General features: G+C 46.8%; 1 protein-coding gene across 1 annotated transcript; it reads right to left on the reverse strand.

The window, feature by feature from the left end:
• Nucleotides 1-2,053: 2,053 nt before the first annotated feature.
• EPDR1 (ependymin related 1) lies at nucleotides 2,054-25,290 on the reverse strand. Its single transcript, XM_062622120.1, has 3 exons — nucleotides 25,001-25,290; nucleotides 5,860-6,068; nucleotides 2,054-4,172 (listed from the first exon to the last, which is right to left on the reverse strand). Exons 1-3 carry the CDS (start codon nucleotides 25,264-25,266, stop codon nucleotides 3,982-3,984), a joined length of 666 nt encoding a protein of 221 aa, XP_062478104.1. The 5' UTR covers nucleotides 25,267-25,290; the 3' UTR covers nucleotides 2,054-3,981.
• Nucleotides 25,291-25,387: the final 97 nt, after the last annotated feature.

Raw genomic sequence — 25,387 nt, forward strand, 5'->3', positions numbered from 1 at the left:
GGGATGTGATGCAGGAGGTGAGGGATGTGATGCAGGAGGTGAGGGATGTGATGCAGGAGGTGAGGGATGTGATGCAGGAGATGCGGGATGTGATGCAGGAGATGCGGGATGTGATGCAGAAGATGCGGGATGTGATGCAGGAGGTGAGGGATGTGATGCAGGAGGTGAGGGATGTGATGCAGGAGATGCAGGATGTGATGCAGGAGATGCGGGATGTGATGCAGGAGGTGCGGGATGTGATGCAGGAGGTGAGGGATGTGATGCAGGAGGTGAGGGATGTGATGCAGGAGGTGAGGGATGTGATGCAGGAGGTGAGGGATGTGATGCAGGAGGTGAGGGATGTGATGCAGGAGATGCGGGATGTGATGCAGGAGGTGCGGGATGTGATGCAGGAGGTGCGGGATGTGATGCAGGAGGTGAGGGATGTGATGCAGGAGGTGAGGGATGTGATGCAGGAGGTGAGGGATGTGATGCAGGAGGCGAAGGATGTGATACAGGAGCTGTGCCAAGACGACTCATTGATTGGAATTTCAGGGCACCAGCAACTGCACCTGAGCCAATTCTGCTTCCACTGCTGGTCACTTACGCGTAGTTCATTGTATGCTGTTCACATCTGGTTATGGCTGGCACCACTCTAGCACTTGAGATAAGACTGCTGGCAAAATCAAGGAAGTCAGGTCCAGAGCAGATCCATCAGGTATTTATATATTCTGCTGAAATCACAGTATCACAGTATCACAGTATGCTGGAGATTGGAAGGGACCTCAAAAGATCATCTAGTCCAATCCCCCTGCCAGAGCAGGAACACCTAGATAACGTTACACAGGAATGGAAGTGAGGGCTGCACATGCTCTTCTGGAAGTGGGCTCCACTGGCATTAGGAAGTTAGGGGTGGTGGGAAAAGAGATGGAAGGTTGCAAGTAGTGAGTGAGTACTCGAATGAAATGAACTTCAAGGTGGAAAACAAACCACTTCAAGGTGGAAAACAAACCACTTCCATTAGAGCATCCCAAAATAAGAATATTGCATTGTTTAAGAGATTTCTTGGCTAAAACTTACTGTGGCTATGGATTATTGTATTTCTTCCTGCGTTCTTCATGAAAGTTGGCACGCCCTGGTAAATGGCAGCACTTCCATGGTGTGCAGCATGGCTTGAGGCAGCAAAATCTGGCCCTAATACTAGAGTTAAGCAAACTGTTAAAATAGGAACTGAACCAAATGCCCCGATCTCCTCCCCAAACTCAAACTAAACCTGTTTTGAGGTTCAGGAATGTTTGGTTAACTTGAAGTAAAACAATGTTGTGTTTCTGCACATCCTGCTTTCAGCAAAGCCTCCAGGCAGGCATACAAAACATGGCAGGCAGGGCTCTGTTTGCACTATTTCTGGCCCAGCTGAAACCAGCAAGGACTGGAAATCTCACAAAACCAGCTTTGTCCCACAGGGTCCCCAGCTCCCCGGGTCTGCCACTGTTCCTATACAATATAACTCATGTACATACGGATTTACTATTAACTTTATACCAGGTAACCATGATGAACAAATTCCCCTGGGTATCAGACACATGAAAACCCCATTTTTACTTCACGGTGGCAGCACATTATCTGTACACTTTAAAGTCCTTTTACACTCATCCTTATGGAGTCACTGGCATAGCTGTATGAAGACAAGATGACTCTTGCGGTACATGACAACGAACGGCAGCAAACAATAACCAAGGTAACAAACCATGCGCATTTTGTGCTTCGTATTTGGTTCAGGGCTAATTTCTAACACGTAATCCCCAAATTTGCTGTTGGACATCTTTGACAAGTCTCTTTATTGAATTTGCAAAGCATAAATATGAAATCAACAGGATTTTTTGGAGGTGCATACTTCACCATATAAAATTGCTCCGTTCTGTGTACCAGACTTCTGCAAATCCACATTAAAGGAACATTTAGTATTATTGCTAGAAATGATATCACTGTCAGCAAAACATACGACAAACACCCTGATTACTCAGCTATCTGCTGCACCACAACAAAGTCATCCCAAACGATGCAGTACCACAGCTTCATGTTTGCTAGCCAGATTTATTATGTTTTCCAGATTCCAACAAGACACAGATATTAAGAAATGTGTGTTAATCATTGCCCTAATGAGAACAACATGCAGTTAGCATTTAGGCTGTCACAAAAAATACGGGCGGCGAGCACAGACTAAATGCACTCTAAATCCAAGGAAACCCAAGCCTTCTTCCCGCTAGCAAGTTTCAGTGGCATGGTCATGTCCAGGGGAACAGCTCTAATCAGCTACCTAAACTTTAGCAGCTCTGTGTATATGCTTTCATTAGGCACAAGGCAAAGTAAAATGCCATTTTGACCGCAGCTGTGAAAGCAAAGTAACCACTGTACCACTTGCTCACGTACAAGAAGCTATGAGCATACAAAGCACTAAAAGCCTTGCCCAGCATCTCCCCTCCACAGACATCAAACCTCCCAGCGTGGCACTGGGACAACTTCTGCAGCAAACAAGTACCCTACACGTATAAGAGGACAAGAATATGGCTTTAAACATATTTGCAAATTATAACTAAAAGGCATGCCTAGACTCAATAGAATAAGCCAATTTACTTCATTTGGTAAAAGGGCAAACCCCATCACCATTCCACACTTCTGGGGGCCTGAAGGTGCACAGAGATTTGGTTTGAGTTCTCTAAAGCAAAAGAAAGCAAGGCTTTTTTTGGTTAGCTATTTATTCACCTTAAAGCAGCTTTCACTCTGCCCACCAGGAAAGGATGCAGAGTTAATAAATGAGGTTTGAGATGCTGACGGAGCAGCAAACAAGGCAGGCATCAATGGAGTGGGAGCAAGAGGAAGCAAGATTGTCATTTCTGCTTGGACTGCAGTAGCTTGCAGCCCCACTGCTCAGGGGTCATCCAAAACTCCCTCCCATTCCTCCTCCCAGCTCCCCACACTGGCCACACAGCTCCACCTTTCACTCCATCCGCATCCCCAGGCACTGTGTGAACGCTGATTTAGCCTTTACTAACTGCACACTAAGAATGGCTTTTTTCTCACTTCTACCTGGACTCATGGGGCTGGTTTTATACCCTTCTGAGTACAGAAACTTTTGAGAATAGTCACAAAAGATTAAAGCCATTTAGGACACGGTACCTCTCAATCTCTTTGCGTAGGTTAAAACTAGTATTCCCTTGAAAAGTGAGAGCTGAAGTAAAATGTGACTGAGGAATGTCTCACTGCACCCTCCCGGAGTACCAAAAGTGTAGTAAATGTAAGAAAACTTTGGCTTGCTTTTCTGGGGGTGTACCTTTCCCTCTTTCCCTCCCTTTCACACTGTTATCCCAAGTACCAGGCAAGCATTTTCTGCATGTCAACTAGCATTCCATGAATAGTTACTCCAGCTTCCCTTCAGAAAGAAAGAAATCAGCTCAGACATTGGACTACCAGCTTCCTGACGGGCAGAAAGTGAAAAACAGAAAGCAAAACTAAGCCAATAGAATGATTTCCCCACTTTTGATGTGCGTTGTTTAAAACGGGGTATTTTTCAGGTAGGGATGAAGTCTTACCCAGAGCATAGTTCCCCTTCCCTCAAACCCCAGAAGCAACAAGAACAACAAAATCTAGTTCTTCCTTCTAGATGTTCCCAGTATTGCAGTCTGGTTACACTTTGTCTTCCTGAAGAGATGAATAACCAAACCTCTGTAAAAGGAAAATCAGCCACAGCTTAAATAAATACTATCTGTAAATATTGTAACAGTGGTCACTCTACTGTACAAGTGCATCACTGAACACATTAATGTGATGAAAGAGAACTTTAGTGTTATATATTTTGCTCAGTTCCATGTTTATGTTCCCTTTCAAGTGAAAACTTGTAATTCCCAGAAGAGCCACAATAAGCTTGAAAACTGAGGTTGGATGTCAGGAGCTATTAATGAGCCATCCTCTTGGCTCATATGTGTTCGCAGCCAGGGTTCACCATCAGCATTCACCTTCCATCTTCCTCAGCTGGGCTGTCTGGCAGGTGCTGGGAGGGGTGAACACCGAGGGGTCAGCAATGCCCAGCTGTAGGTCGAAGAAGCGAGTGGAGGTCGTCACGCTGTAGTTCTTCGTGTAGGTTTCCTGTACAGGGTAACAGTCTGTCACTGTGTAAACGCCAACCCACGATTCCACTGTAACCAAGCAGAAACAGGACTGTGTTAGATGACACAAAAGAATGAATGAATTAATTAATCAATGTGTCATGTTGACGTCAGTCAGAAAGGTGGCTGCTCCTCAAGCAAAGCCTATAGGCTGGAACTGCCCATGCTTCTGTCCACATGCATGGCAACGCCAACCAAGGCCACAAAGCTGGTATAATCTGGGCAGCACAATGGTCTTAAACTTGAACACATCAGTGCCAAGCACATTTGAAATCATGGGATTGGAATGTCACCTTTCAAGTAGACCCCTCCTGAAGGACCGTGACTTCTGCTTAGTCCCAAGGTTCACTGAGTTCTGCAAAACTCTGATTTCTCTCCCCTCTCATGCCACTCCTATGGCAGCACTTACTCACTTCACCAGGAAAGCCATTCAAATGCTCTGTTTACCCAGGAGGCAAATTTTGGTGCCACCAGCTTGGGTATCACAGGGACATTTCATCTCACACTGCTATTGACAACATTCTCACCTCAGTGAGTTTGGTTTTGAATATGCAGAAATGGAGGCTTCTTGTCCTCAACACGTCTTCTGTCAAGGTAAAATCACAGTAGCCCATACCTCCATTGAAACCTTTGTCAGTTTAACAGAAATACTATTTCTAGAATCCAAGCCCATATTAGCTGAAAGGAGGATGATGTGACAACTTGAAGACATTATTTTTATGAATGATCATACAGAAAAGCACTGGAAACACAAAATAGTACAGGATAAAAATCGCACATCATTAACTGAATGCATCTGGATACCAAGTTCCATAAAAGTTCCAACAAATACCGGATCTGAAAAACAAAATTCTTGGAGTAAGTGATAATTTGCCTCTTGTGGAATACGAGAGGATATACAGACCTAGTTACAAAGGTCTAATGATCTTATCCTTCGTTTTCTACCTCATTCTTTCTATTTATAGTCAAGAAAAAAAACCTTTTTCCCCTGGCTAAATGCTCAGGTTCAGCCTAGACATTAGGTGTCTATAACCATAAGTATTGCATTAGCTGAATAGTGCCATTAATTCTTCTTAGAGTTGTGTGGATCACCAGTAAACCACAGCTGACATTGAAGCCGATGTGCTAACAAATTGCTATGCTTCCAAAATATGGTACCTATGGTACCTTGGAAAATTCAGGCTACTTTCTTTCATGACGCTGGTGTTCAGCTGCCAAGTGCGGATGTTTCTTACTAGTGTAGTGGATAACAGAACTTAACTGAATATTAAGGATGTTCCACTGCTGCAGAACCATGTATTGAATGTCTTCTACAGTAACACTTGATAGCGGCGTGTAGACACACACTGACACCTGCTTTGTTTCTATTATGCCCACTCTAGTTTGAGTGTGCCCCTAATTACACCACCAATTCTTCTATAAATAAATTTTGGATTCAGAAGCAAAATGATGCTGTTCCATGCCAAAATCTGTATGATGCAAGCTAAAATACATTCAAGCCCCTTGGGCATATTTGATCCTGCTGAGATATAGAACACTCTCTTAATAAAAAACATTGATAATAAAGTCATATGCTGTGCACAAGAGATATTATTTCTTCCAGCCAGCATTATAGAAATGTGGAAAGTTGGGGTGAGTCATACAGAGTTCTATTTTTCCCTGGGTAGCAGAGACAATGACTACTATTCAGATGAAACAAACCCATGCACATACATACATTTCCTGGCTGGTTTTCTGTCAGACCATTCCTGTACCATAATTTTGTCTCCAGGTCCCCCAATGTAGTACTGATCTTCATAGGTTGAATTGGCAGGAATATCATAGGGATCCCACGGCTCTGTCAGAGCAACCTTCGAGCAAAGCTTTGTAACTTGCTCAATCTGAAACATCACTGCATCTTTGTAGAGGAATATATACTCAAAAAATCTGAAACAGCAAAAAGAAAAGCAGTTAATATATACAGTCTTCTTCTCTGCTAAGCAAGGAGCATTGCTGGCAAGTAAGCTTGCCTTTGACTTCTCAGTTTAAGTCCATTTTCACTTGCATTAAACTCTGCCACTTGGAGAAGGGCTAACCAGTTGGGCTGAAGTTTCCCATGCTGAAAGTTTGCCTCAGCTGACTCTCTCCAGAACAAATAAACCAGGCTGAACCGGTTCAGCCATTTCTGAGAACAACAGAGCAACTTTTCTGAGAACATCTGAGAGGAAAACATGTTATTATTGCCCGTTTTGTTACAGGCTTTAATAGCTGTTTCATTAAACAGCTCCTGTGCCTCCATGTTTTGGAGAAAGCACTTGAAATTTGGCAGGGGAAAAGTTTTGATTAAAAGTTGCCCAGATTTGGCCAAGTTATAAGCCTTTGGAAAAAAATCTGCTTGCATAGGCTGCATAGATTCAATTTGCTGTGACTGGGGTAGAGCCTTTCTCTGTGATGGTTAGATCTGGTATCTGCCATCCTCACAGATGCTCCTCCACAGACATGCTGGTGATGGGGCAAGGACATGGACCAAGTGCAGAACTGATTGGCTCTCCATCCTCAATGGCAAAGTTTCTCTCTGGAAGCCACCAGGTTCAGGAAGTAGTGAAAGGAGAAAGCAAAACAGTAAGGCAGAGGTAAGGAGACGTGTGGAAATCAATGAGCACCAGAGACTAGAAGGGGAGGTCAACAAAGTGGGTACTTAATAAGGATTTAAAAACCATCTTCTATAGAATATGAAGTGCCCAAGCCCTGCTCCATGAGGAGGGATAACAAACACCATCATGGACATTTTTATCTAGTTACTAGTTATAGTCAGTATATGCATCCATACCTACAAAGAGGAGGTGGCATGGTCCCTACCTTATAACTGGTGACAGAAACAGAGAGAAACTGAAATCAGAGTTAACAGCAGTATCAGCTGGTACCAGCACAGACCCACCAGAAGCCTGCCTTCTCCAGGGCACTTGGCATCACACATCAGACCATGAGTACTTCAAAGCACAACTCAAAACCCCCTCATATGTGCTCTGCACCTTTTGCAAAGGAGAGCCAGGAGTCACTCTCTAAACCCCCCAAACCTGTGTACACTCTATTAGAGGCTTCCTGTGGGTATCTCAGCTCAAGTATTTGGCTACAGTCCACTGTTACGCAGTGACTCTGAAGAAAAGGAAGGGATGGCATTAATCCCCTTGAACAGTTTCATCTTGCCTATCTGCAATACGCCTCTCTCCATCTGTAATTCCCGTGCCATCAGCAAGACAGGAGGATGCTGGTGGAAAGCACTGCGCAATTGCACAGTCCACGTAATTGAAGAGATGATGCACAAAACCAAGAGGGGACCTCCTCTGTGGTCTTTCCCATCCCCTGCATGTTTCTCTTTGCAGTCTTCACATTGCTTTGGGGAGGATGCAAATTTACATGAAACAGGGCTGACAAGAAAACAATTTACAGGTGTAACTGCTGATCTACACAACTGCATCGGCCAGGAATCACTTCACCCACCACTGGCACAGAAGCTTTTAAAGGCTGCACTAGGAGAAGGGCTATAAAGCGTGGTTAAAAGCATCCGAGGGACATCCCCACCACCGTTTGAGGGGATCACCTCTGCAGCATGTGTGGAAACACAGGCAGAATAAATGGCACTAGCAAACGGAGCACTGAGGAAGCACACAGCAGGGGACAAGCAGGCCCACAGGAGGTAACCATACCTCTCACACACGACCCTGCACAACACGGAATAGAGCTTGTCCCGCTTTCCATGACGCAGGCAGTCACCAGGAACTCCCCCATACGGACACACACACACAGAGGCTGGCAAGCTGCAAGATTATGTATTAGCTTCCCTGTGTAAGTTGTCCTCGTGTCTGTATCTTACAATATTCCTGCTTCTTGCACCAACCTGAACTCACCTGCCATTTTCCTCATCAAAGGCAATGTCTCCACAGCCGTGATACGCTACTGAAGAATTCATATACATAAGCTGGTTCCTATGACCACATCAGGACACATCTAACTTTGATATCCCACCCAGTCCAGAGACCATCCTCACAAGAATGCTAAAATACGCTTATTTATGTGTTTGCAACCCGGGTGCAATGACTCAACTCCCATTCATCTGGTAAAAGTGGGATGCAGAATGCCTCACGGATGAGTCCAATAACATGTTTGAGGTATGTGAGTGATAATACAGTCATTTTGTGGACGAGCAAAGGAGCAAGGTTAGCGAAGCATTGCAGACTACTGGGAATAAAACATTCCATTTCTTTTTCATTTTAAATCCTTACTTAGAACTTCTTCAGCACAGAAATTTTATTTGCATTTTTAACAGCATTTTGTTCACATTTTCTTTTTCCTTACCCTTTATCAATCATTCCACAGAATATTTACCTTTTGTTCTCCATTTTGCAACCTGTGAATTGCTATCATTGCATGAGGGGAATGTGCCACCTTTATTCAAGTGAAACTTGTGCAGTAGTTCAAGCTTCAATCCGATGAACGTGTGTATTTAACTGCCAGGACATGGATAGCCACCATGACTCCAACAGACGGCCTGAATACTTGCAGAAGGAGGGCCCACATCCATCTCTGTGCCCATTCTGCAGAGCAAGAGGCTCCATCACCTCCGTTTTTGGTTCGGGGACTGAAGACAAGAGACACCAGTTGTATGAATTGATGGGCTGCTGGGATGAGCTCAGCACACACAGAGGATGAGACTGCACAGAGTGTAGCTGTACTCATGGGTAAGCCATGAGCATGGTTTACACTGTCAGTGTTCAACCCAGGGGTACCTCACATCCCAGTTTCAAAGCAAACTGCTCCTGTGTGCGTCCTGGAAGTAGCAACAAAACCCTAAGATCACACAGGATCCGAGTTTAGCTGCGTATGAAAGGTGAATGGTCAAGTTGCTGGTTTAGAAAGAGAACTCCTAACCAGCCAAAATTAATACCAAAATGTGCAGGAATGCACAAATGACAATTCTGAAGCAAAATATTTTAAAACAATTTGCTTTTCTTCCTTTTTCTCTTTCCTTTTACCAGCCAAGCCCTAAGAATAGTGCCTCTATTTGGTTTAGGGGCCCGAGATTTCACTGGCTGCTTGAGGGGAAGCACAGAGCCCTGCAAACAGGTCTTGGCAAAGAAACCAGAGAGGAAATGATTTGTAATCAGTTTGTGTTTTCAGAAGTAACACATCTTCAGCCTGAGCCCACCTCAAACATTGGGTTCATAACAATTTCACTTCTTCAACTGGAACTTCAAGAGGGCCTCAACCTGTTCACTGGGCACCTGCAAGCAGGTTTGGAGAGGCTCCTTGGACAGGTTACCCTATTTGCCTGACGGAGATTATTTCCCTTCCTTTCCTATCCTATTCCATCCTACCCTGTCCTATGCCTCACACCCTTTGTACACTATACCCTTAACAGGACTCTCTCATGGTTCTTAATACTCCCTTTGTCTGTGCCTGAAAATGGATGAACTCCAGAATATAAACACGCAGACATGGTTTTTGCTTCTATACTTGAAAGGTTTTCTTAACACTGGACTATATCCTGCTCAAATAAGTCCACGGATTTTGCTGGAAGCAATCGTGTCAGATAGGTGGGATACACACTGCATTCTGTACTCTCTTCTGAATAAGAGACCAACCGAACTGAATGCAAGGGCAGAATACCGTGCCCACGCAATCACAAGGCAAAGCACTTGCATGAAGACATACTGTGAGGAGTGGGTGTGCATCCAAACACCATCCTACCTCTGAGAGTCCTCATCCAGTTTGGGGAAGCAGGGAGAGGTGCCTCCAAGGAGTCAGCCCAGATAACACAGAGACATAAGTGATGGAAACCAATAAACGCATGGAATGACTTGTCTCCTGCAGGGATCATTGTTCTGTATGCTATCGATGCAACTCAAAACAACGAATTACTGCTTTTTGTATTTGTCAGGACAAAGAGTCATTAGACTCGAGAACATGCCGCCAGCTCTGTTCCAGGTACTCAGTCTCCACCGAGTCCTGCCCTATGCTGAGGTCCTTCCTAGCTGCCACTCCTGAAGCATCACAGCCTGCCCATCAACTCCACATGACCCCCAGGGTTTCCTCCGCACTTCCAAAGGCTTCCTCCTGAGCGTCAAACCTGGAAGGAAGGAGGTGCTTGCTGTCCAGTTGCCTTCACAGCGACTCAGAGGAGCAGAAGTGCTGGCAGTGGCATGCCAAGACCCGCGTGATGCGTCTTGGAGCACATCAGACAAGGTCATTTGCTAGAGAGAAGTGAAATAATGGTCTGAGGCTGAGGCTGGGTAACAGAAATTCCTTGTGTGCTAAATCTACCTCGGCATCATTTTGCTCTGTGGCTTTGGATGAGTAACTTACAGCACTGGAGCCTTAAAATGCCTTTTTTGATTGCTGTAGCATTGAAGAGGCACGGAGCAGGGATCAGAAACCATCTGAGTGAGGCATTGTATTAACAAAGCACAAAACCACATTTCCTGTCCCCCAAAACAACGGAACAATGGTTCTTGTAAAGGAGGCTTTCCTTTCCTGCAAAGCCATATGGGGTTTCATGCATTTAGGGCTTTAACCTGTTGATCCAGTTTTCTCAGCTGCAGTTACTGCATCCTTAAAACTCCCACTTGAGTTAGCCAGGACTTACATTACCTCATAAGCATTATAAAGCAACTGAAAAACAAAAGCAAAATTTCATGTATGATTTCTATCAGTATTTGCTATTTAAGATACCAAGTTGGGGTCGTTGTAATTGTTCCAAAGCCAACTTTGCTTTCTCTTTTGAGATTAACTGAAGGCTTGAAGCATCAGTCTGCCTTTGTGGTATTACTCCTTTGCCAGGTAAAAAGACACCTTCAAACACCACGGAAGAGGTTCTGATGAGAAGAAATTGCACTAAAAATGCCCCAAACAAGTGATCTCTTCTAGTGAGCACGGACAGGTCCATCCATTACATCCTTGAGTAATCCTGCACCCTCTAGATAACACCCCCCTCAATGATACTGCTTTACACATTCCTTACTGAAGAAAGATGCCCTGGGAGAATGGGAACTTTCACTGCAAGGATAACTACAACCCCTCCTCTCCTCAGCTCTGCAGATTAAGAACACTTTCAAGGGAGCAAAGCTGCCAAGCAGACAGTTGATAAACACTCATCAGGTCAAGCACATTCATCTCCCCTTGGAAAGCTCTGGCAAGCTCATTTCAGAGCTGCGCAGCATCCGCTTCTCAGTGGAGTTCTGGGAACTCCTCTCCTCTTTCCCAGGAAGTTTTCGGTAATTTCAGGCTTGTGTTTTTCTTCTGGTGCATCAGACCTCAAGGACAACAGTCATTTACCATATCTGAGCTCACACGCTTGGCAGCGGGGCCGGCCTACGGTATATTGTACAAACACAGGACTGTGCGAACACATGTGCCTGTAAATGTAACCTGAGAGTGTGTAAAAGCAGTGGGGTTTAGCCTGATTTAAATCACTCACAGATTGTAAAGGGCCTGGTTTTCAAGGTGGCCAAGCCTTATGTATCAGGTATCTAATTAGCAAGGTATATGAGGAACTTGGCCAGCAATATCAGCTTCCAAATGAGGCAGTTTAAGCCCTGTTAATTATTAAGTTCACGTAGAAAGGAAACCATAAATACAGGACTCAAAAGCTGGGAAGTCAAAGTTACAGCAGCTGAAGGGTGACAGATTTCTGTGACTCTAATTATTGAACTCAATGAAAGATATATGCAACGTCTTATTGTATTCCTATAAATTACACTAGCTACTTTGGCAAGTACTAAAGGAAATGCAGCTCTTCAGCGAGAGCACTGTTTCCACTGCTGTCCCTTTCTGGCTGTCCTGACGCTCCCTAATGATCAGTCTGGCCCACCGAGTTGCACCCCTGAGAACAACGCATTCGAATCAAAGCTGAAACGCAGGAAAGCAATAAGGCATCGTGTTTAAGGGAGTCCTGTTTTGGAAGGGGCTAAAAGATGCACTGTCCTTAATAGAGAGCATCTGTGTGCTAAGGAATGGCAGATGTGGCCAGAATACCATAATGCTTTCCAATGAATTAAATGGAATCACCGAATCACCTCCTAGGGAATATGGTATATATGAGTAGAACCACAGGATATCAAAATGTACTCCCAGTCAAAGCTTATTTTACTGTTCTGGGTTTGCAATAAAAGTCTAGCACAGTGAGGCCTTGCCCCCTGAGCAGGTTAATAATGATAAAGGTTACTGGAAAATCACAGCAGGGCTTAGAGGAGACTAAAAAGAATGAGGAAGGCCAGGACTCACCTCTCAATATACACTAAAAACATTAGGAAGGGCAAATAATAAGGAAAGAAATTACAGAGGTACATTATCATTTATTATATTTCTCATCCTCTTTGTGCTATATACAACATATATATAAAATATATGTAGAAAACGTAAGTAACTCATTTGAAAGAGTGGACGCTCAAAACTGAGATGTGTAATTCTCTTCTGAGCACACAATGATGCTAAGGCACTCTGTGAGCTCTTTTCCAGCCTCAATGATTCTATGATCCTAATTGTCACATTTATCTGGAGTTTTCACACCCTTCTCTGAATCAGGCTCAGAGACAGGATATTAAATTGGATCTTGGCTCTGCCCCAGTATGATAATACCTATGGTACACAGCAGAAAGACACAGCAAAATGAAGTCCCTAATCACAAATGACTAAACCCACACAACCTCATTCTTCCACTTACTGTGGAATAAAAGGATAGTGCAAATAAACACCAATTTTTCAGCTAGGACCTGGCACTGCAGCCTCTCACACCTCTTAACTCCTGTGTATAAACAGAGAAGGACCTTCAGATACCCTGAACAGGGACTACGTGAAATGCAGGAGACCTATACTGCTCTTTACCAAGATTGTAAGTCCCATTATGCATATACTTGGCCATTCAGTTGCTTTCCAGTATGCATTCCTGCATGAAAAGTAATCTGGGGAACAGAGTGCCCTTTGGAACAGATGGGAAGTAGGTCCCTACTGTGATAGAGCAAACTTCTCTTTCACAATGGAATATTCCCTGGAAAAAATTGTGAGGATGTGCACTTGTACCAGATTACTGACCCAAGATGTAATGGTTTCCACCTTCCATCTGCAATGATTTACTTGAGAGGGATGATTCAGGTCTTTCAGATATCTGTCCAGTGTAAAACATATAACACACCAGGTCTGTTTTGGAGGGAGTCTGGAAGTCAGGCCAGCCAGGGGAATCAGACAACACAGTCTGGAAGTCAAGCCCACTTCAACTTTCTAACATCTTTATCCAAAGATCCGAGTATAGCTTATTTTTAAACAACCTTTGTGAAAGACGTGAACAAATGCACCCTGAAGTCCTGACACTGCACTTCATTCTCACTCCAGCATAAAAATAACTTCTTCGTTTCATCCAGAAGTCCTTGTGCAGGGCTCTTCTTCCTTCAGCAGCTTTGTATCAAAAGCAGTATTGTTTGCTGAGTGCATCGATTCATCACTGGATTCAAACACAAATTGTTGGCGCCCTAAAATCCAGGTGGAGACAGAATCACAGAATAGTTAAGGTTGGAAAGGACCTTAAGATCATCCTGTTCCAACCCCCCTGCCATAGGCAGGGACACCTCACACTAAACCATGGCACCCAAGGCTCTGTCCAACCTGGCTTTGAACACCGCCAGGGATGGAGATGACTGAAAACGTGCAAAAGAAAAGGATCACAGGAAAGAAGGGAATGTCTCTGTGAGAGAAAACATACCACCAATAAGAGATATTAACTGCCCCATGGTTACAGAGCAGATGGCACTTTAAACACATACCCATTGAGATGTGGCACAGGCATGATTTAGAAAGTCAAGTTTACAGTTCTGGGCCATTTCTTTTGCTCTGCTCAGCCCTGATGAGGTCAGAGCGGTAACAGAGTCCTGGGTTTGGGTGCCACACTTTAGGGAACTGTTAGAATGCAGTTCAGAGAACAGCAAGAATGGTGTCATGCTTAAGAAGCAGGACCTATGCAGAAACTGAGCATGTTTATGCTACAAAAGGAAGACTGGGGCAGGACCGACTATAATCTGTCCAGTATGCAAGCTAAAAAAGAGTAACAATTGTCCTCCATGTTACTTGAAGGTGGCACTGGAAGAAAACAGCATCACTCACCTTAAGCAAGGAGAGGTTACTTAGGAGATGCTCTGAAAACATCTGCATGTGCGTCCTTTTACATTCCAGCTTTGACAAGAACTGGTAAGAAAACCCAAGGGTCAGAGACATCCCAAATGAAGCTTTACTTCCCAGGCTGGACAGGTTATATGGTGACTTGGAGACCTTCCCAGTCTTACCGTGTGGGAAACAGACAAGCTTAACCAATTAGTCCTGACTTCATCAGTTCTATGACTTAAATCCTTGACACTGCTGCCTGCCCAAAGGGGCTGAACAACCTCTGGGGTCACTTCCTGAGACCTCTCAAATCAGTGGTGGCAACTGCGCATCTGCTCTGAGGGCTGAGGCTCCATCTTACTTCACATGGGGACCCTGGGGATTTGAGGGACCGTGCTACCTCCTGCACACTGAGGACCCTCAGCAATGTCCACTTTTACACGTAGCCCTAATTACACTATCACACTAATGAGTCAGAGACAAACCCTGTCCAAAACCAGGAGTGGGGAGATAGGATTCACAAGACACGTGCATGCAAAGGGAATAATTAAAAGGTTGAACTCTCTGCTAAAATCGCTCTTCTCAAAACTATTGCATTTTGTCCTCTATTGAGTTACTGTGGTTTTCGTTAGTACAACAGGGATAACCCACAGCTCCTCTGCCTTTTGTGGGGGGCCTTCAGCAGCCACCACGTAATGCATCATGGATATTGCTTATGGAGGGTTCCTATAAGACACTGCAGACCTTAAAAATCAGCCTGGCTGCAAACATGTAATTAGCTAACAGATGAATATACATTTCAAAACCGTTCTCTTCGCAGCATGGAGTACTTGCTTTAGGGTGCACATCGGTGTATTTGATGCAGAACCTTTTCCCTGGTAATCTGTTAGCCCATCACAGAAACCACAGCTGAAGCAAGCAAGGCTGAGAATACAGTTCTATTTTTACACTATTTATTGCCATTTTAATTGTATTAAACCCCTGACATGGTTATTTTTCACTCAAGACAGTCCTAAGAAGCAGCAGCAGCAAAGAGGGCAAGGCCTGTAAATAATACTGGCATAAACTGCACTGGCACAGCTGAAAGTTTTCCATTACTCAGGAAAAGGTCACTAGACCTATTGAACATGTTTAGACTACCCATGCTGCTTAAAACATGACAGAAATAGCTTTACCATTTAGCATCTGACACAAATACAAACCCAAGTCCTCAGCAAACAGGTATGCCTACCTAATTTTGGGGTGTTTTCCTGACCCAGAGCCCAGTGTCATGCACACACTGCCGGGGAGCCAGAGGTTTCTGTGAGCTTCTCTTAATTAATGTGAATTCTGTACATGCCAAAACGGCATTCCTATAACAAGTATGAAAATAACTGGGGTTTAAGGTACAAATGACCCTATAATTACGTAAAGTGGGACCAGTCTCATATTTGCATATGGGGGGGGGCTGTTTCTAATCACCTTCTTTCATGGACAGGATTTTCCAAACCGACCAGCCCCCTATTTTGGATGTTCAACATGAAGATACTTGGAAAGGGTACCTCTTCACAGGGACAGTGCCCAGCATCGCCTACGATGCAGTGTGTCAGTGTACCCACTGCACAACCGAGCTGCCCAGCATTACCAGAGACTTCTTCCTATTCAAAGACCGCACAAGGAACTCCTGATTCCTCTCCCCAGCAAAGCTCATCAGCAGAAACCCCTTTTCTGCCCATCAGATCTCTCATGTTTCCCCCTGGCTGTCAAGAGACAACTGTTCTTGCCACAGCGTAACAGCAGATCCCTGCTTCCCATCTCCATCGACCAGCTCTGTAATTACAGATAAATCTGCTGTAGAGCTGCCCCCAAATTATACATGAACCTGACCCAGAGCCCTGTGAAATCTGCCGGGAGAGTTGCACTGATTTTTGCAGGTGGTGCATCAGGTGTCTATTGGCTATGAGAACCATAGAATCACTGAACAGTTAGGGTTGGAAAGGACCTTAAGATCATCCCGTTCCAAACCCCCTGCCATGGGCAGGGACGGAAGTGTTACAGCACGGCTCGGCTCGGCTCGGCACGGGGGAGAACCGAGGAACCGGGGCACCGACGGGGTCTGGGGCAGCCCGGCAGCGGCGGGGACCGTGTCCCCCTTCCCACCCCTCCCGCCGGAGGCACTCGTGTTCCCCGCGCCCGCTCCGTGTCCCGGTCTCCAAGGGCAGGAGGAGCCCGTGCCCTGCTCCTGGGTACCAGCACCCAGCAGAGCCGGGCGCTCCTCTGAGCAGCTCCCGGACCCATCGCAGCAGCATCCCTGGAGATCATTTTGTATTGATGGAATTCAGGTTTGGATGATGGGGTCTCTTTAGTTTTGGAACTGCTGAGCAAGGGAATTCTGTTCTGGCAAATCTGAGTCCCAAAGAATATTCTCCTGCCACCTGGGAAAACCCGGTTTAGCTCAGCCAAGCACAGCACCGTTTAGCACAATTCACACCAGTTTAGCCTACCCCAAAACAGTTTAGCCCAGTTCAGACCATTCCAGCCCAGTTTAGCCCAGTTCAAACTGGCTTACCACAGTTCAGACCTGTTTAGCCCAGTTCAGCCCAGTTAAGGTGGGTTTAACACAGTTACATCTGGTTGAGCCAGTTCAGACCAATATAGCCCAACACAGCACAGTTTGGACCAGCTTAGCCCAGTATCCTCCAGTTTAGCCCAGTTCAGCCCAGCTTAGCCCTGTCCAGACCAAGGTAGCCCAGCCCAGCCCAGTTCAGCCCAATTTATCCCAATTCAGACTTGTCCAGACCAATGTAGCACAGTTCAGCAGGGTTTGGCCCAATTCAGACCGGTCCAGCACACCTTAGCCCTGTCCAGCCCACTTTAGCCCACTTCAGCTCAGCCCAGCACACTTTACACCAGTTCAGCCTACTTCAGCCCAATTCACATCTGTCCACACCACTTTAGCACTGTTAAACCCAATTTAGCCCAGTTTAGCCCAACACAGCCCAGCCCAGTACACTTCAGCCCACTTTAGCCCTTCCCAGTCCACTGTAGCACACTTCAGGCCAGCCCAGTCCAGCCCAGTTTAGCCCAGTCTAGCTTAGCCCAGCCCAGTTTAACCCAGTTCAGCCCAGTTTACAGCCCAGCCCACTCCAGCTCAGCCCAGACAAGTTGAGCCCCATTAGTCCCAGTTTAGCACAGCTCAGCCCGGTTTAGCTCAGCCCAGCCAAGACCTGATCAGCCAATTCAAGCCCAGTTTAGCCCAGTTCAGCCCAGCAAAATCTACTCCAATTCAGTCCAGCCCCATTTAGACAACCTCAGACCAGTGAAGCCCAGTGAAGCCCAGTTCAGCCACTCCAGCACAGTTCAGCACAGTTTAGCCCAGTTTGGCCCACTTCAGCCCAGTTTGGTCCACCTCAGCCCAGTTCAGCCCACTCTGGCACAGTTCAGCACAGTTTAGCCCAGTTTAGCCCAGTTTGGCCCACTTCAGCCCAGTTTAGCCCACCTCAGCCCAGTTCAGCCCACTCTGGCACAGTTCAGCACAGTTTAGCCCAGTTTAGCCCAGTTTGGCCCACTTCAGCCCAGTTTGGCCCACCTCAGCCCACTCCAGCACAGTTCAGCACAGTTTAGCCCAGTTTAGCCCAGTTTGGCCCACTTCAGCCCAGTTTAGCCCACCTCAGCCCAGTTCAGCCCACTCCAGCACAGTTTAGCCCAGTTTAGCCCAGTTTGGCCCACCTCAGCCCAGTTCAGCCCACTCCAGCACAGTTTAGCCCAGTTTGGCCCACTTCAGCCCAGTTTGGCCCACCTCAGCCCAGTTCAGCCCACTCCAGCACAGTTCAGCACAGTTTAGCCCAGTTTAGCCCAGTTTGGCCCACTTCAGCCCAGTTTAGCCCACCTCAGCCCAGTTCAGCCCACTCCAGCACAGTTTAGCACAGTCTAGCCCAGTTTGGCCCACTTCAGCCCAGTTTAGCCCACATCAGCCCACTCCAGCACAGTTCAGCACAGTTTAGCCCAATTTAGCCCAGTTTGGCCCACTTCAGCCCAGTTTGGCCCACCTCAGGCCACTTCAGCCCACTCCAGCACAGTTTAGCCCAGTTTAGCCCAGTTTGGCCCACTTCAGCCCAGTTTGGCCCACCTCAGGCCAGTTCAGCCCACTCCAGCACAGTTTAGCCCAGTTTGGCCCACTTCAGCCCAGTTTGGCCCACCTCAGCCCAGTTCAGCCCACTCCAGCACAGTTCAGCACAGTTTAGCCCAGTTTGGCCCACTTCAGCCCAGTTTGGCCCACCTCAGGCTACTTCAGCCCACTCCAGCCCAGTTTAGCCCAGTTCAGCCCAGTTTAGCCTTGTCCAGCCCACTTTAGCCCAGTATAGCCCAGCCGAGACTCCTTTAGCCCAGTTAAGCCTAGTTTGGCCCAATTCAGACCAGTCCAGCCCAGTTTAGCCCGGTACAGCCCAACTAAGCCCAGCCAAGAACAGTGTAGCCCAGTTTAGATCAGTTTGGCTCAGTCCAGCGCAGCCCAGCTCACATTAGCCCAGCTCAGCCCTGTCCAGCCCAGGTCTGTCCAGCCCAGTTTAGCCCACTTAAGGCCAGTCCATTTAGCCCAGTCCAGACAAGTTCAGCCCAGTCCAGCTCCTTTGAGACTTGTCCAGCCAGGCTCAGACAGTTCCAGCCCAGTCCAGGCCAATGGAGCCTAGCCCAGCCCACTTTAGTCCACTCCAGCCCACAACCCAGACAAAGATCCTGCTGTCCGAGGAAGTTATGGCAAGCACAAAGCACAGGACAGCAGATGCACTGCTAAGCCAGGGGTGCCCAGCTTCCCCCGATGGAGTCCACTTGTTAGCACTGCAGCTTGATGGCTCAAGACTTTCAAACACCTCCCCGAGCTGTGTTCCAATGTCTTCCCACCAGCCCATCCACAACAATGAACCCAATTTACTTCACTGCCTCCTCGACTGTATAAGCTTGGGTGACTTCCAGCAAGATAAAGAACTTGGAAAGGGAAATGGATATTGCCTTTTGTCAGCAGAAGAAAACAGAATGAACAGTCTGGGTGGGATGAGATCCTCCTCCATGCAGCCCTTGTGGATCATGGCTGCCTCCTTATACAGTGCTCTTCTCCAGGGAACCAGCTGCTTTGGCAGGAAGCATCACTGAGAGACTCAGTAAACTGACTCATAAATCGGCTTATGATGGAAATGCAAAAGCTGAGGCTTCTACAGATAACCCTCTGTACCCCAACATCACACAATCCACACCCCAACATCACACAACTCCGTACCCCAACATCACACAACTCCGTACCCCAACATCACACAACTCCGCATCCCAACATCACACAATCCACACCCCAACATCACACAACTCCGTACCCCAACATCACACAACTCCATATCCCAACATCACACAACTCCATACCCCAACATCACACAATCCACACCCCAACATCACACAACTCCGCATCCCAACATCACACAACTCCACACCCCAACATCACACAACTCCGCATCCCAACATCACACAACTCCGTATCCCAACATCACACAATCCACACCCCAACATCACACAACTCCGTATCCCAACATCACACAATCCGCACCCCAACATCACACAACTCCACATCCCAACATCACACAACTCCGCATCCCAACATCACACAACTCCGCATCCCAACATCACACAACTCCACACCCCAACATCACACAACTCCGTATCCCAACATCACACAATCCGCACCCCAACATCACACAACTCCATACCCCAACATCACACAATCCACACCCCAACATCACACAACTCTGCATCCCAACATCACACAACTCCGCATCCCAACATCACACAACTCCGCATCCCAACATCACACAACTCCGCATCCCAACATCACACAACTCCGCATCCCAACATCACACAATCCACACCCCAACATCACACAACTCCGCATCCCAACATCACACAACTCCACATCCCAACATCACACAATCCACACCCCAACATCACACAACTCCGTACCCCAACATCACACAACTCCGCATCCCAACATCACACAACTCCGCATCCCAGTGTCACACAACTCTCCCTAGAACAACTGCTGCATGCTTCAGGCTATTGCCTAGCACTTGACTGCCAGCCTGCATCCATCACAGCATCCTTCCAGTGCCAGCTTTCCAAACTCACAGGCATTACCAGCAGCAGACACCTGAAAGAACTTGGCATCTACAGGAAGAAAGTAAATGCAGGAGGTTTGAGTACCTACCTTTGATTCTCAAAGGTGACTTTTAGACACAGCAGCTAATGAAGCATTTCAGATCCCAAGAACTCACATTAGATTTAGCGAAACTGCTGAAAATTCTCTGTTTCCCTGCAAATGAAGGCTCTCAGCAGTGTGACACACTACACAACCTTCAAAAATGGGGCTTGGGTTCCCAAGTAACTTGGCCAATTCGGAAGACTTTACCCATGACCACCGTTCATTCCCCTAAACCTTAAACTGCAGAAACCACTCCCAAAACCAAGGCTGGGAAACAAACTTGCAGCCGCTCCGGGCAGCTCAATGCTTTGCCAGTTGAGTCACCATAATGACCACAGAATGGATGCATGATAGGATTTTAATAGGTCAGACACTGCTGGTTTTCCTTTACAGTTCCTAAAACAACTCGGAAGGAGTTGAGGGAAGTCCGACACGCTGTTTACTTTGAACAGTCATCACTTCTGCTCCAGACGAATGCTGTTGTACCTGCACCTGAGCAGATGCTGCTTCTCTTCAGTCAAGGACAGGGCTTGACACACGCAAAGAGCCTGCTGGAATACCAGACATATCCCTTATAAACACGGCTTTGCTGCTCCTCTATTGTACTAGCAGCTTTTGCTGCCAAGCGGAGGAGTTAATCCTGCCCATGACTGTGGGCTGTCTTTGGCAAATATAATTGAAACTACAGTTTAAAAGTGTTCAATAAGCATTGATATGGTATCCCCACGTTGTTTTTTCCTGCTCTGCAGTTATGATTGTTAAGACAACCCTAGCAGTCTCATACACACAGGCATCCCAATGTGCTGCATGCTGTACAAATGGTGGCTGCTCAGATACACCCATAGAAGAGAGAACTCAGTTTTATTCCTCCTACTGACTTTCCTGGCCACACAGAACTTTTGTTCTCCCCACCATCACATTTATCATAGGACAAACTGTTCCTGGGCCTCCCCTGGGAAAAACAGAATGGAAGATAAGAGTTAAACTCTATTAACACAGCATCTGGCAAGTAACGCCCCAGCTCTCAAACACCAGTGCATGATTTCTGCTCTGCTCCCCACTTCACCCTTTTCCTCCTTCAAAACTGACCGCTAGTGCCTGCTGGGTGGCTTCAGCAGTGCCAGGCACTACACTTCTTGCTCTGTCCTTCCAAGACCATGAAAGGTGGTGCAGGACACGTGGAGTTCTGGCTACAAGGCAGTCAGTGGGACTTCTGGTTTAGACCTTCTGTAGTGACAGGATTTCAGTGATGTCCTATCCAAGTCTGAACCGGCAGATGTTACCTTCAAATGAAACACATCTGCCCCAACAGCAAAACCATTCTGATGCCTGTTACCTGTTTTGGAAGCATCCGGAGACGGAGGCCAACAGAGGGGTGAACAAGAGTGAGGAAGGATGAATACACAGAGAGCACAAAAGGACGTAACTCCATGTAGTAAGGAATAAAGGATTAGAAATAATAAAAATAACAAAATATTATAATAAATAATTAAATATTTATTATAATAAATAATATAAAATAATTAAAAAACTAAAACTACGTTCCTGTGCTGAACAGGTAACATGACGCAGCTCTGCCTCAGGAGCTCTAGGGAACAGTTTCAAGTGCTCTCTTTCCATATCATGCAATAACCCTAATGCTCTGACCTCTTCCAAACAGGAAGTTGCCCCATCTACTCAATAAAAACCTGTTAGTTTTCTTTTCTCTTCTCGTGGTATCAGCTGAGGGCTACACAACACCAAGAGAGGAGACTGTCTCTGCCCTCTGCGCTCATCCCCACAACTGAGTCACCTTATGGCTACGTTTTAGGAGTTTACTTAAAACACTGGCTTGATGCACATATGGAAATGCCACACTGCAAGTTACATGAATTTGAAACATATATCTACAATGAAAACTGGAAGTTTTGGGGTTTGTCCTGTGGTTATGAGCCTGCAAGCCATTCTACATAGACAGTTCCTTGTGTCCCTGATTAACCTCCATCAACTAACTTAGAGCAATGTCCGATGAGCTTCCACTCCAGAAAACACTCTGTGTAAGAGTGTGGTTGTTGGCCAACCCCGATTGCTGCGTGTAAGTTACATCTGGTAGGAGCAAAATGTGTCCATTTGTGAGATTTTAGGCTGAAACTTCCTTGGAGACCAGGACAGAGCTATTTCTCTTGTTGCTTTTGTAGTCACTGCCTCGGCGTGGTTTACCCTCTTCTTGTCAATGTCGAAGCGCAGAGGGGGAGAGGCTCGTTTCAACAGACAGGATAAGTCCCTTTGCTTCTGACTTCTGAAGGCTTCAGTTTATGACTCACTGTGTCCACAGAGAAGTGATGATCCCAACTCCAGACCCGATCCAACACACACTGAAATCAATGGGAGTCTTTCCGTTGACTTCAATGGAAGCTGGGTCACACCCTTAGCAGACGCTAGCTGTGCACATGAAGCCACCCTCCAGTTTTGGATGGCTGAAGTCATGGACAGCCTGGAGTCAGCGGGGATCCCTGAGGCCAGAGGTTGTCTACAACAGAAAACTAATACAGGAAAAGGCAACAGAGAGATGCTTCAAGGGCACCTGCCTCCTTACAGCCCTATCAGCCCAGACGGAACTGCATCCAGAGCAAATATTGATCAAAGCTGTCAAGAGCAGAACTTGGCAAAAGCCATAATCTGGCCCAGAAAATGTAGAATAATTATTCAATCTTAAAATAAAGGCTTCAAATAAAACAAACATAAGCTTGAAGAAATGAGGTCACGACAACTTAGAAGCTAGAAAAGACTTGCATCAGACTCTTGAGCTTGTCAAACATAACGGTCAACTTAGGGGAGTTTGAGCACAGCCTTTATGTTGCATGTTATCAAACCATCAGCAAACAGCTGTATGTTGCCTTTAACATACGGCTCCTAGAAGGAAACAGGAGTAAAGAAAAAAGCTCACGATGAGGGAAAACTTTGTTTGAAAATGAAGCATCTCAAAACAGTTTTAAGAGTGTTTGGGGACTGTCAGAGAAAGGACTGAGGCTTTGGGAAGATGAAAACAATGACTATATGATGTTGGCAAGAAATTGGTCATTGTGAGGAAAAAACGCCAGCAGCAAAAAGGAATATTGATCTCTTCAACAGCAGAGACCATTTAGTTGGGATGATACAGCATTTGCAGGCTGGCCTTCACCATGGTTTGCACGTCCCTGGGAATAAGGCACTTATTTGAACATCTTTTAGATGGGACAGGTGGGGGTATGGGCAGACTGGCTGCCCTCACACCGGCAGGTCCTGACACGGGGTCTGAGAGCTACTGATGGTTGGTACCCAGAAACTTCACACTCACTCAGGCCTCTCTGGGCTGATCGTTTCCTCCACCCAAGCTGTCAGGGCCTGAGCTTGGCAGATGGAAGCAAAGAGAGGCCCTGCTTCGGTCAGCTTTTTCCTACACTGATTTTTCAGCAATGACACAGTGATTTTTGATGGGTTTGTTATGGCCTTAGCAGAGGAACCCTGAATAACTTAAGAACGGGGAGGTCCTCCAGGGCTGGGCAGCCGGTGCAGTGTGTACCACGGAGAACAGTGGCATCCTGACCTCCTGCACTGATCACCTACCACTTGCAGGAAGCAAGAATGACCAAAGAACTGGTGAAATGTGACTTAACCTTATTAGCTAATTCCTGGGCTAGAAACCCCCCTGCGACATAATTCCTGTGTTTGAGAGTAATCTCTTCATCAGACCTCATTATACCCACGTTACCGCACAGTTTGGGCTCTGTTTTTGGACTCACTTCCCATTCCATTAAAACAAACAAAAGGAATGGGGAAAAAAAACCAACCAGCAACTGGGAGAAAGGAAAATCCCTGAAGGCAAAATGCTGACACTGCTTATCATAAATCTCTCGGGATATATAGAGTGAGAGACACAGATATACATTATATAATGAGATATATATATATCTTGATATAGAAACAGATACTAGATGTTAGGCATGTAGATCTAGATGTTGGATACCAATATAAAGATTTGATTTCAAGTACAAAGATTAGGTATAGATTAGAAATGATACTGAATATGGATTATGGGTATCTATTTAGAGATATTGTTATAGATTATATAGTATATAGAGAGATGTATAGATTAGCTATTAGGTACAGATGTAGATTAGCTATTACGTATTAGATCTACAGATTACATATTATATATTACATATATAGATATGCATGTAGGTTAGAGCCATAGTTTATATATATAGATATGGATATAGCTGATACGGAGATATAGATATACAGATAGATTAGATTATAGACAGACACAGACACACGCGTGCCACGGCTGTGAATCACGTCGGTGCCACGTTCCCTGCCCGTCGCTGATTCCCCCCAGCCGCGCCCCGCCGACCCCTCCGAGGGGCTCCTCCGCTGCCGGCCCCCTCGCTCCGTCCCCTCCCGCAGCTCCCCCCACCCCGTCTCTGCATCGCCCCAATTCCCCCCCCCCGGGAGGCGCCTCCGGCCCCGGCCGCCCCTCCCGGCCGCGGACACCTACTTCTTGCAGGGGATGAGCGCCTTCCTCTCCTCCAGGACGCGCAGCCGCTGGTTGGGGCCGTCGTAGGAGACGGCGGCCCTCGTGTTGCGGCCCGTGCCGTGCTCGTAGGTCACGGTGCGCCCTTCCCACTGCCGCGGCGCCTGGCACGGCTCGGCCCCGGCCCCGGCCCCCGCCGCCGCGCCGCCCCGCAGCAGGAGGCCGCCCAGCAGCACCAGCCCCAGCCCCAGCGCCGGGACCGGCCGCAGCCCCGCCGCCGCCCGCGCCATGCTCCGCGCTCCGCTCCGCGCACGGCCGGCCCCGCGCAGCGCGCAGGCGGGCGGGCACGGGCTGCGCCGGTGGCGGGGGCGGGAGCGGCCCGCCTCCAACCCCATCGCCTCCGCGGGGACG

The sequence above is a fragment of the Pezoporus occidentalis genome, unplaced genomic scaffold (genome assembly GCF_034315485.1).
Source record: "Pezoporus occidentalis ecotype Australia unplaced genomic scaffold, CSIRO_AGI_Poc_V1 ctg107, whole genome shotgun sequence".
NCBI classification, from domain to species: domain Eukaryota; kingdom Metazoa; phylum Chordata; class Aves; order Psittaciformes; family Psittacidae; genus Pezoporus; species Pezoporus occidentalis.